The following is a 12,971-nucleotide window of genomic DNA, read 5'->3' on the forward strand; positions in this document are numbered from 1 at the left end:
GATGCTTGTCAATCTGCAAATCTAATGTGCAAATATAATTTTCAGTTAACGTTACTGCCTTTGGTATTAGAACAAATGCGGTATATTTTCAGTTACTCAAAAGCACATGAAAGTGTAAAGACTTTAATTCTCTTACCAGATAAAGTTAAAGTTGACTGAAAAGTGGTGATGGTTATTATGCTGGCCTGTCTCAACCGACTTTTTAACCGTCAGTTACTCTCGCGCGCCATCCACCGATCGAGTAACGTGAGAGTCCCGCCGTAAACCTCATGTGACGTCATGCCAAAAGCAAAGGAGAACAGTGGGATGACAACAAAATGTGACGTTTCTTATTATTTCTTGTCTAATTATGTGTAAGTACCATATTAACAAGCACACACGGGCTTGTGTAAAGTATTTTAACTGACAAATAAAATTATGCAATTTTATATATAGAAAAACATCACCTCTTAATTTGAAAAAAAAAAAAAAAAAACAGCATCGGGTACAGGATTTTTATTCTTCTCTTTCTAAATTTTGTAAATTGATTTTGGGTATTGACATAAAACGTTTGTATGACTGTTCGTGGCATATTACGTAAAAACGTAAAAAAAAAACGTAAAAGTAAAATGGTATGGAGCTAATTCGAAATGGAGACAATATTAAAAAAACAGGGTAGGGCTGTCAAACAATCAATAGCGATTAATCAAATGTAAAAATAAAAATGTGTTTACATAATATATGTGTGTGTACTGTGTATATTTATTATGTAGCCTATATGTAAATATATACATACATATATAAACGATATAAATATAAATACATGTTTGCGTAACATGCAATAATTAATAAACACAGTACACACACATACATTATGTAAGCACGAACTTATTGTTTTTATTTTTATTTTGCATATGTAGCTATGTATATATATATATATATATATATATATATATATATATATATATATTAAATGTATACATGTATGTTTGTGTATTTATATATAATTAATTAATTATTTGCACATTTTTAAACGTCAATGCATGACTGATGAATTTCCTAAAATAGTATTTAGTATTTAAAGAAAATTCACACATTTAGATGCTTTCCTTGTGTATGATTGTTTGAATCTCATTGTAATGTCTCTGTAATGTCATTCACAATCTGTTAAGAGGTTTTTATATATTGTTTAATTTGTTTTATTATTTTTACTTGTTTTTTCTTTTGATATCAATTTTTAATTTATTATAAACTTGTATGAGTTTGTGTTTGTTAATTATGTTAAATTTATAACTATTGGTTATTATTTTATGGATTTGTACGTGATCTATATTCTCTCTGTATTTTTTAAGCATTAATAAAACGGTAAATTAAGCCTACTTAGGCGGTTCTGCTAATAATTACTATTTCAAAAGTGTAATTATAACGTGTCTCATATATAACCTGCATTGTATTGTTGCAGGCATGGTACGTATTGAAAAAAAACCTGTCGTTAATTAATTTTTTTATAAACGCCTCTTGTAGATTTTAACACCATTTAACAGTTTAATTTGCCCTAAATAATGTTTATTATTGTAGAACTCGCAAAGGCATTGTAGCCTACCATTGGTCACTTATTTATTTTGATACGATTATTGAAAATCTACGGGCTGATTCTCCTGTCTGTCAAACATCAAGCCAGATTCGTATTGCTCCTCCGCTAAGTGACCGTCCTCCAACGTGACGTCATTGCAGCGGACGCCATTTTGATACTGAACACCGTGGGTGGATCAGATCGGGCACGCATATACAGCAAAATTTACACTTAAAAACGTGGATTAATTGGTCAGCGGACGCCGAACAGCCATGTCATCAGACAACCAGGACACGGAGACGCAATCGGAGCAGATGGACGAGACTCAGGTGGGGATTAGAATCGGGCTGCGCCTCGCTCGTTGCAGTCTCTTGTGGTGTCTGTCAGTTTCATCCACTATAATGTCATTATGCCTAAGTGATGTTAAATTAAAATGAATGCTTGCTTATTGCTCATTGACATCTTTAACACAGAAATGTCTTTGCAATTTGATTTCTAAACTGTCACCTGCATGAGTTGAACAAGGCGATAGACGAGCATTTCACAGCCATGAGCTTCCTTTTGATTGGTTGTTGTGCTCAGACGTCACGAAATAACAGTGTTTGATTGGTTCATTTTGACACTTTGGGTTTTGTCACACCTACTCTAACCTGATGGTGTCAGTTGGGTTGTATGAACCAAAATAACTGGGGCGCCCATTTTTCATGTTTCCGCATGATGTTGTCAAGCCAAACTATGGTAACCAGATTCTAATATTTGTTATATTTATTTACTGAGCCATGTTTAATTTATTAAAATTAGAAGACATTCATAAACACGGTGTTTATTGACAATATTTGTGCTAAAATGGCATGTAACTTATCCGTAAGAAAATGAGATTCAGGACACAAGTCACAAGACCATGCAGTTTTTAAGAGTTAGTAGTTTTGACTGGGGGAACTTAATAGCCTTGTGTGCACTTTTTCCAGGTGGTGCTGAATATAGCAGCTCATAAATTACTTGTTATAGATCCTAGTGAATCAGCATATTGGACTTAATCAGAAGAGTGTGTTTCTTCTTCAGGTCTTTTTTTTTGTTTGTTTTTGTTTATTAATCCCAAAAAGTGTGTGGAAGTTGCTGTCAGTGGAGGAAAAAAAATATCATAATGATAAACTACAATTTGAACCTTTTAGAGGAAACATACACTAGCAAAGGTTTTTTAACAGTACAATTTTAGATTTTTGTCATTTTAAAAAAACATTCAAATAGAAAGCAGTTATTTTAAATAGTAAAAATATTTCACAATATTACAGCTTTTGCTGTTTTTGAATCAAACAAATGCATTAAAAATCTTACTGTTCAAAAACTTTTGACTGGGAGTGTAACTTTTCTGCTATATGTTCCCTAGACCTGATCAAACTCCTTTTGATCAATATAATTAGGGAAAAAGCAAAATGCTGTCTCCTGGGTCCGTGTAGACTTGAATAATTTCGTAGGGAACTTTAAATTCTGCGTTTTTGTTTTAAAATGCTGTTTTATGAATTATTTGTGACACACAGAGACTGTAGGGTGTAACACTTAGAATTAGTTACTGTGTCATGATGATTTACAAACCTGTTTTTCCTGCAATCTGCTTTCTGCTACAACTGCATGCAAATGTATGTCTTTTCCCCAGCATAACATGCATTAAAGATCTGTCCTTGTTGACACACAGTCTAGTCATTTGCAAAAATGGTCTTTATCTCAAGTCCTGCAGTCATAATGAAAGCATGCTTAAACATCTATACTGCAGTCTATATCATTAGCTGTTTCTAAGGCTGCTTTTTGTTGTTTACAATTACCCAGGCCACAGTCTAAACACACCCCCGCATAATTTCTCAGCATATTGCAAAACAGAGGATGATTCAAAATGCAACCAAACAACTGAGGTCCTCAGTAATATGCAGGTCCTCGAATATTTGTCTTTGTGTAACCTTCTATAATCGTATGTTTTGCTTTCCTATGCTATTGTAACCAATCTGGCTGTTCAAAACAATCATCTCATTTTACAGCCTAACAAAACAACAATGTGAAGATGTTTACACATAGTCTAAACTCAAATGTTGGATATTTTCAGTTGTGACAGAATTTCCAGAAATGGTGTTTGTTTATTTTAGCTTGCATTCAATTTGAAACCAAAATTCGGTTTCTATCCAATAGTGAAGTCAGAGAAAACACCTGGGAATTTAATGCCAAGCTAAACAGTATTGCTGTACCTTGCCCTGAAATGTAATTTAGGACCACACCTTTTGGGGATTTACAGGAAGAATGATAACATGATGAAAGTTTTTTTTTTTTTTTTTTTATCATTGTGTTATTGCATTGTGGGTGTGAGATTTATTAGTTTGAGTGATGAGTGTTTATCATTAGTTTGTTCCTCCTTCATCTTTATAGTCATAGTAGTACATTAAGGGAAACAACTTTCCAGTGTTTTACAAAGATTGTTTACATGGACTAATTCAAAACTGTCTCATATCTATTTAAAATATAATACTTTTAAACAGCAACAATGTAATAATTGATCAAGTGTTACTATTCATCAAAGAATCCTGAAAAAAAGTATATCATGGTTACTACAAAAATAAGCAGCACAACTGTTTTAACACTGATAAGAAATGTTTCTTGAGCGCCAAATCAAAATATTAGAATGATTTCTTAAAGATCATGTGACACTAAAGAATGGCGTAATGGCTGTTAAAAATTCAGCTTTAAAATTACAAGAATAGATTGCGTTTTAAAATATATAAAAATAGAAAACCGTTATTTCAAATTGTAATAATATTTTGCATAATGTTTACTGTATTTTTGACCAAACAGATACGTCTTTGATGAGCATACAAGACTTCTTTCACAAACTTTAAAGGGATAGTTCATCCAAAAAAATGAAAATTCTGTTGTTAATTACTCATCTCGTTTCAAACCTGTAGGACCTTCGTTCATCTTCAGAACATAAATTAAGATATTTTTAATGAAATCCAAGAGCTTTCTGATTTTCCATAGACAGCAAGGGTCCTACCACGTACCATGCTCTTGGATTTCATCAAAAATATCTTAATTTGTGTTCCGAAGATGAATGAAGGTCTTACGGGTTTGGAACGACCTGAGAGTGAGTATTTAATAACAGAATTTTAATTTTTTAATGAACTATCCCTTTACAAAAATCTTACAATCCCCAACATTTTGAACGGCAGTGTAAATATAAGAATTTTACTATCAAAGAATGTACTAATATGTGGCAAAACTAGTCGTAAGTAGCATGGGTATATTTGTAGCAATAGCCAAAAATACATTGTATGGGTCAAGTGATTGTTTTTCTTTTATGGCAAATAATCTTTAGGATGTTAAGTAAAGATCATGTTAGATGAAGATATTTTGTACATTTCCTACCATAAATATATAAAAACTTAATTCTTAATTAGTAGTATGCGTTACTAAGAACTTAATTTGGACAACTTTAAAGGTGATTTTCTCAGTATTTCAATTTTTTTTTTTTTTTTGCACCCTCCTGATTTTCAAGTAGTTGTATCTCAGCCAAATATTGTCCTATCCTAACAAACCATACACCAAAGCTTACTTCAGCTGTTTCAGATGACGTATAAATCTCAATTTTAAAAAATGTACCATTATGACTGGTTTGTGGTCCAGGGTCACATATCTAATAACTACACATCGCAATAAATGTTTTTCAGGAATCCCAGGACACAAACTCAAACCCAGTCCGGACAGAGGAGGCCAAATTGAAAGCGAAGTATCCCAGCTTAGGTCAAAAGCCTGGTGGCTCTGACTTCCTGATGAAGAGACTGCAGAAAGGAGTAAGTTGACAGATTTTGACATCCTATTTTTAAAGACATATTCATTTACATTCCCATGTTCCAGGTGCTTGCAACATAGCCAAAACAAACAAAACCTTTTTCAAATGTAAAATATGATTCAAACCATTTTGTTTTTTCTGTCTCCAGCAAAAGTATTTTGACTCAGGAGATTACAACATGGCCAAGGCAAAGATGAAGAACAAACAGTTGCCTGCCGCAGCCGGTCCAGACAAGAACATCGTCACCGGGGATCACATTCCAACCCCACAAGACCTTCCTCAGAGAAAGTCCTCACTGGTTACAAGTAAACTAGCTGGCTAACACACCCATAGGTTTTGAATAAACCCTCTTACCAAACTTCCAACACCTCCCCAGCCCTGCCAGACCAGCTTCATCAGGACTGGTTATCAATTTATTTGGTTTTATTCGTTTTAATTTGGGTGTAGAGTTTTGCTGTCATTTTCGTTTCACTTCAGTAGGTCTAACCAACCCAGCTCTGTTACCCTCTTCAGCGTCCCACATAGACTAGGAATAAAACTAAACCCTCGGTACTCCAGGCCCCAGTGGAGCATGATGCACTTTACTGATATTATGAACAAAACCCTGAAGACTTCAGAAAATGCTGTTCAAAAGATGCTTTTAAAAGTGTCAAATAATTTGAAAATGATTTAAGATTGTTTTAAAAGGCATTGTTTTCTATATAGAGAATACTTGACAGCCATTGGCCCCAGATGTACATTGGCAGCCCTCTTATCATTCATAATGAGAAATGAATGAATGTTTTTTGAGAATTTCTTTTAACAAGTCAGTGAACAAATAGTCAGAGCAATTTGGTAAAGAGTGGCTTGTAGCTGTATAGCCTTCATCCACTCTTCTACCTCTAAATATGGCTCAGCTGAACCACATAACAGCTGCTTACGACTGGATTGTTGACTATTCTCAGCCTTCACCTTCCATGGTAGGATCTGAGCAAGCGGTTCCAATCAGGCTGATTAGATTATTGTAATCGCAGCTTTTGGGTGTAAACAGAGAATGTTGTAATTCACTGATAATAGCCAAGAGAAGAAATGGTCTTTGAATGTGGCATGATAATGAAAGGGGCATAAGAAAATGATCTCGTCATCGCACAAAGCATGCGTTAAAAGATAAAGTATGTTCATAGAAAGTAGTGGCTATATGTGTTCAATCGTATGGGTAAATGGAGTCATTCAGCTTTAATGTACACTAACAGCAGTGTATTAATGGGATTCATGTGCGATTATTTTGTGATATTCGACGCATATGTAGTGTGATGCACATGATCATCTGAGATAATGATGACACAATCATCCTGTCCGTCTTAACAGAATTAGTCGATTTGGTCCTTAATATCCATGTGTTTATTGAGGAGTGAGCTATGGAAGGAAATTTGCAGAATTGAGCAGCACCTTTGGTTCAATATTTGTAAAATACTTTAAATATATTAAAAGTATTAGAAAACATTACCTATAGATTGCTTTGATATTCAGATTATTATCAGGTTTCAAACCAACATCCGACATTCAGATGACTTTGGGGAATATTATATCCCGTGACTTCTCCTCTGAGAAAAAGATACTCTTTTTCTCATCATTTAGCAAAGTGTCCTTCAGAGGGCATAAATCAGTTAACCTCTAGCTTTTTCAAAGTTTGAAGAAGTCTGCGCTGGGCTGTTGTAAATCATTGGAAACTTTGTAGTGGATCTTAACAGCTCATTTATTCCAGGCTGTAAGACTTTGTACTCTCCTTACAGAGTTGTAGTATGAAGATAGATACTGTACCTTCACAGAGCAAATCTAGACCAGTCAGTCCAGGTGTCTAAGTCAGGACTTTGCATAGTCTAATCAAGTTGCCCCTACTAAAACCACATACTCGCCTACATGTGGCCTGAAGATTTAAAAGAAAATGTGTTTAGCCATTTGAAGTTAATAAAACATGTATATGAATGCATGTTATCCTGGGTAAACAAAAGAAATTACTGTATCACGATGTAAATCTCACTTAAAGGTGAATTACGTAATGTAAGGGATTGAATGTTTTTTTTTTCCATGTATGGTTGAGGTGCTGGTGGCAGTTGGCAATACATCAGGGAAATATGATGGTCTTGCACTTAGTATTTGTCACTTGATGGAATGTGTGGAGTGGATGTACAATGTTTCCTTTGAGGAATGCGTTCTTGCACAATGCTAGGAGATAATCTTATTTTGTGCTGCAGCCAAATTGTAAATAGTCAAACTGTGCATCTGGTGTCATATTTGTGCATTTTGTCTTGCATTATCTGTCTCAGTTGTCTTTCCAATATTCACTACGTTTGTGTTTTATCTTTTATTTGTTAATATTGTGTGTCTGAATTTCTCTCTGCTTTTTGATGCAACATATTGACAAGAATATCATCGATTCTAGTGTGAGAAATGTAAATATAGGGGTTGAGGATGCTTGTATTGTAATAAAGAAAGCTTTTAAATTGGTTGGATTAAATTCAGACAGTTCTGACTTGAAAACCTTCCACTATACTACAATGTGATATTCACGGTAACTACATAATAATTCTAAATCTACAACTTAAGAAAGTTCTCTATTAGACACACAAAGATGTATTCTTTGCATACTTTATGAAGCATTTGGTGTTTAATTGATTTATTTTTGTGCCCCATTTATATATTCTTTTATTGTTTCAGATGTTTTGCTTGAATTTGTGTTTGAAAGTGGATTTCCAGAAGTTTCCAGAGTCATCTGGTCTCTTACAATTATATTTACATGGAAGGATAGCGAATCATGAAATAAAGATAAATGTTTAAAATGAATACTGGAGCTATGTCTGAACTTCAAATAAAGTTTTACATTAATAGCAAAAACACGGAGTGGTTCTTTTTTCTCTAACGAAATGTAGCTACAGTTGTAGTCAAAAGTTTACATACACCTTGCAGAATCTGCAAAATGTTAATTATTTTACCAATATAAGAGGGATCATACAAAATGCTTGTTAGTTTTCATTTTTTACTAACCTGAATAAGATAGTTCACACAGAAGACATTTACAATACATATAGTCCAGATAAAGAAATAGTTGAATTTATAAAAATGAACCTGTTCAAAAGTTTGCATACACTTGATTCTTAATACTGTGTTGTTACCGGAATGTTCCACAGTGTTTTTATTTGTGATAATTGTTCATGAATCCCTTGTTTGTCCTGAACAAGTAAACTGCCTGCTGTTCTTCAGAAAAAAACCTTAAGGTCCCACAAATTCTGGTTTTTCAGCATTTTTGTGTATTTGAACCCTTCCCAACAATGACTATTATTTTGAGATGCATCTTTTCACACTGAGGGAAGGAAACATGATGCATTAAGATCCAGTGGTGTGAAAACTTTTGAACAGAATGAAGATTTGTATGTTTTCTTATTTTGCCTATATATATATATATATATATATATATATATATATATATATATAGATAGATAGATATAGATAATACATATACATATTTCCCAGAAGACAAAATACGTTAAATTTACCCTGATCTTAACGTTATCAACTATTAGCTAAAATAAATAAATTATTTTCTCTTGTAGATTATATGTAAATGTCTTATGTGAAATTTCTTATTCAGGTCTGTACTAAAAAAATGCATTTTGTATGATCCCTCTCATTTTGTTAAAATATTAAACATTTTGAACATTCTGCAAACTTTCTGTAAACGTTTGACTTCAACTGTAGATAACGTCCAAGTGGTATTCAATTTTTCTATTATAGTGTAAGTAAATTGATTGAACAATTTTTGTGCCGTTTTTGCGCTATGGCATCATTAGAAAGTGTAAATATAAAATGTATGAATTGCATTTATCAAGAGTATTTAGGGCAGTTCCCTATACAGAAAAAAAACGGCAGATGGACGCTCACGTTATTCATAATAAATATGAATGCTTTTTCATCGGAGCTGGTTTGAAGTCTGCATATATTTCTTGTAAAATATTTAGTGTGCCGAACCGGTGTTGCCAGTGTTTCAGTTTCTATCTCGTTTGCAAAACTCTTTAAAAAATCTAAATTGAGCCGTGAGAAATACGAAGCTTTGCCTGCTTATGGTTTGCATATGTTTTTCTCATGGTTTTTCTATTCCACAAATTCTGTTCTACAACTATTTCTCACTAGGGGGAGCGCCACTCTTTGTAAAGCTGAAATGGGCGGACCAAGAAAAGAAAAAACTAGGCTGGAATTTTTAAACCCAAACAAAATACAGACCTTGTTTTCGTGAACCTCCCTAACGCTAGTCGCTCATAAACTGAATGGTTTAATGGTTAATCCTACCAAACACATAGCTGTAAAACATTTTGACGCTTTGGTGATACAAACCCAGTTCCGTTTTGCGAAAACAAAAATGTAAATATTCTTCTTGTCACAGATTTGGGAACTCCATTCGCAAGCGGAGCGCATTTTACGTGCGGAACCAGTTATGTACCAAACGTTTCGAAAGCGCAGGATGCGTTCGCTACGTGTTGCGTCAACGATTGGTCAACAGAAAGAGCTCCTCCCCTGTTAGGAGTATATATATTTCACCGAAACTTCTCGCAAACGCTTCCGCCTTGCAAAAGTAAAATGTAGTAGATTTCCGTGTGGTTTCAATTTTGAAGGACGTCGTTTCCCATCAAATTTTCGAGGATAAATTGGATTAAAATCATTAATGTGAATTTGCAAAAATGTTTCCTGGAAGTAAAGTTTCAAACGACAACGGCCTTTGGAAATCTTGCATTGGAATAGCAGCTCTCAACAGCAGCTCTGGCGGGTGTGCTCGCAAGCCCCTGGTAATGCCAGAACTGAAACCCCAGAACCAGTGCACAGGGAACGGTCTCCAGGGCTCCGTACCATCCTCGCCTGAGACGGATTGCGAGGAAATAGATGATTTCACATCCACCTACGCCGCTCTAGGAATGGACACTCGAGAGGTTATAGAAATTTTCTTAAAAGACTTTACAGGTCTCCCTCATTCTAAAACCGGAAAAAAACAAGTTCTGTCAACAATGAAGCGGGTTGTGGACAATCTCGCGGTGAAGCACGAACTCGCTTACAAAGGTAAGTTTAACAAGTTCCTGCTTCCATTTCGCTTTGTTTCATAATGTTTATGGGTTGATAAGAGCAGGGTAAATATTGTTAAAGATTCTTATGACAGCCTCACCCTTAACACTCCCCACCTGGCCTGGCAGGTTGCGCCACTTCATGCCACGTATTGCTACTGCAGTTATGAATCAACAGTGGCCTTTAACGTTTCACTTTTGCAGGTTTGATTGCACGACTGAATCTGGATCAGAAGGGAGAGGATGTGAGTTTTGTTAAGAATGTGGCAACAGAACTCTTCAGCGATGGCATCACAAACTGGGGTCGCATTGCCAGCCTGCTGACTTTTGGGGCAATGGTATGCAAGCATCAAAATGACAGAGGACTTAGCAAGTGTGTGAGTCTGGTGGCAGAAGAGATCTCTTCCTATCTTCTCACAGACCAATGGGACTGGCTGCTCAAAAACAAAGCATGGGTGAGTTGTTGTTTTCCTATGACAGAGTTGCATATGCTGTTATTGTAACCTGTACTCATCTAATGTATGTATATTTTGCCCCCTTAGGATGGCTTTGTGGAATTTTTTCATGTCCCGGATACAGAGGCAGCTGTGAGAAACACATTGTTAACCATTGGTAGTATGGCTACTTTCGGAGCTGCACTTGCTTATTGGATACGATGAATCCAAATGGACTTTGTGACAGATATTGAAAAACAAAAAGGACTCTACATGAACTTTTTTTTTTCCCCAAGAGAAAGTGGATTGCTTTTTGTTTTGAATATTTTGTCTCTTTTGCATGTCAAGTGTATATAAAAGCTGGTTCAAAGTGAGAAATTTAAAACTATTTTTTTATTAAAAAGTAAAATGTTCAACTCTTGAGTTGTTAATCTGCCTGTGCAGGTTACACTTTCAATGCCAGTTTTTGTGTGCAGTTTACACAAGAATCACATAAGTTGTCATTACACATCCAGCAGTGTTCTGTATGCTAGAAAACAATATATACCTTGCTAAATTGGGGATTTTGGAAAAAGATGGCATACATTGAAGTTCACAATCCCTTGCAATCACTATAAAAAAGTCTGTAACTAGCCATTGTAGTACAACACCTTCACCTTTTCACAATGTCACTTTTTGTTTCAGAAATGTTCTTTTTGCAATATAGTGCACATGTATCCTGCACATGACTTCAGGTGCTGGCTTTAGCTGAGAAGTGAGCTTAAAGCTTTTATCTAAAAGCTTATGGTGGTTTTTGAGTCCTAGTTTAGGACTATGATTGCTAACCACATGGCTGCTAATTGTTTTCATTTACCTTTTGCCCTTTTGGATACACTGAGAAGTAGTTATGGTCATTGACCTTTTTCTGTTAATGTACTGTTCTCTAAACTGCAAATTAACCTTTTTTTAGCTGATTAATCCCTCACCACAGTTAAATATGTAGCAAGGTAAAGTCCAAAGTCTTTGTGCTTTTTTTAGCTGATCATTTGTAGCTTCAAAGGTTTTTGTAGGTTTTCATCTGTAAATTTAAATTGAACAACCTTAATGTTTAAGAACTGATCATTCCTGTCTGTCCTTTTCATTCCCTGTCATTGAAGCCTTTGGGGAAAAAAAAAATGTTGAAATATTTTAGGAAATTTGGCAGTCACAATGAAACTCATTGATGTATGTGTACACCATTCACATGGAAAAATACATGTGTCATATTTCAAAGAGTTGATTGTGTTGCTTAGTCATGTTGATGAATCACACTGTACTCAAAGGTCCCAAGCCTATTAATGCTTCATTATTAATATACAAAATCCTGTTGCTCGTCTTGTCATAATAGGTTTGTAACCAAACCTTCCAGCGACTCATAATGATGATGATTAACTGTATGACTGAGAATCCTGACTGTGACTTAGCTCAAAATATATTTTTATTTTGTGAACCATGATCTTGTCTTAAATCATTTTATTCTAAAAACAAAAACAAATATTGGCACAAGATATGACTTCCGTTTGCTTTCCAGCTGCACAATGTGTATCAGGAAGCATGACGTAGATAATATGACCTCAGTATTTGTCATCGTGTTCTGATCCTTATACAGAGAGGAAGTTTCTCAATTGATTTCTTAATGTCTTTGTTTGATGTACTTTTTGCCTGAAGGGGCTGGATGTAGCCAGTTTGGCTTGATTTCCAATGTGGAACTAATGTTGTTAACATAATGTTTGTTAACATCATGACTGTCACATGATTTGCAAGATTTAAACTTCCGTACACTGAGTCACTTTTTAATGCTGAATGGCCATAGTGAGGCTTGAAGTACTTCAGCAGTTTATATTGTTTAAAAACAGCTGAAATTGCTGTGAATGAAATCAGATGTTAGTGGCTTACATGGTCATGTCCACTTCCTTAGTGAATGACATCCACGGCCTATAAAAGGTCAAAAAAAAAAAAATTCCATACACTGTAAAAAGTTTTCACCAGATTCAACTTAAAAAATTAAGTTTAGCAAAGCTACAAGTCATTTAACTTATTACAATAAAAAT

The 12,971-nt window shown here is 34.7% G+C and overlaps 2 protein-coding genes across 2 annotated transcripts; both read left to right on the forward strand.

Moving 5' to 3' along the window:
* The first annotated feature begins 1,729 nt into the window (after window positions 1–1,729).
* Window positions 1,730–8,255, forward strand: ensab (endosulfine alpha b). The gene is made up of 3 exons (XM_073846868.1): window positions 1,730–1,881; window positions 5,260–5,382; window positions 5,530–8,255. The coding sequence occupies exons 1-3, from the start codon at window positions 1,825–1,827 to the stop codon at window positions 5,701–5,703; spliced, it is 354 nt and encodes a 117-aa protein (XP_073702969.1). The 5' UTR covers window positions 1,730–1,824; the 3' UTR covers window positions 5,704–8,255.
* A 1,702-nt stretch (window positions 8,256–9,957) lies between these two features.
* mcl1b (MCL1 apoptosis regulator, BCL2 family member b) lies at window positions 9,958–12,374 on the forward strand. Its single transcript, XM_073847223.1, has 3 exons — window positions 9,958–10,466; window positions 10,673–10,923; window positions 11,011–12,374. The coding sequence occupies exons 1-3, from the start codon at window positions 10,094–10,096 to the stop codon at window positions 11,125–11,127; spliced, it is 741 nt and encodes a 246-aa protein (XP_073703324.1). The 5' UTR covers window positions 9,958–10,093; the 3' UTR covers window positions 11,128–12,374.
* The last annotated feature ends 597 nt before the right edge of the window (window positions 12,375–12,971 follow it).

This window comes from Garra rufa, chromosome 9 (genome assembly GCF_049309525.1).
Source record: "Garra rufa chromosome 9, GarRuf1.0, whole genome shotgun sequence".
NCBI classification, from domain to species: domain Eukaryota; kingdom Metazoa; phylum Chordata; class Actinopteri; order Cypriniformes; family Cyprinidae; genus Garra; species Garra rufa.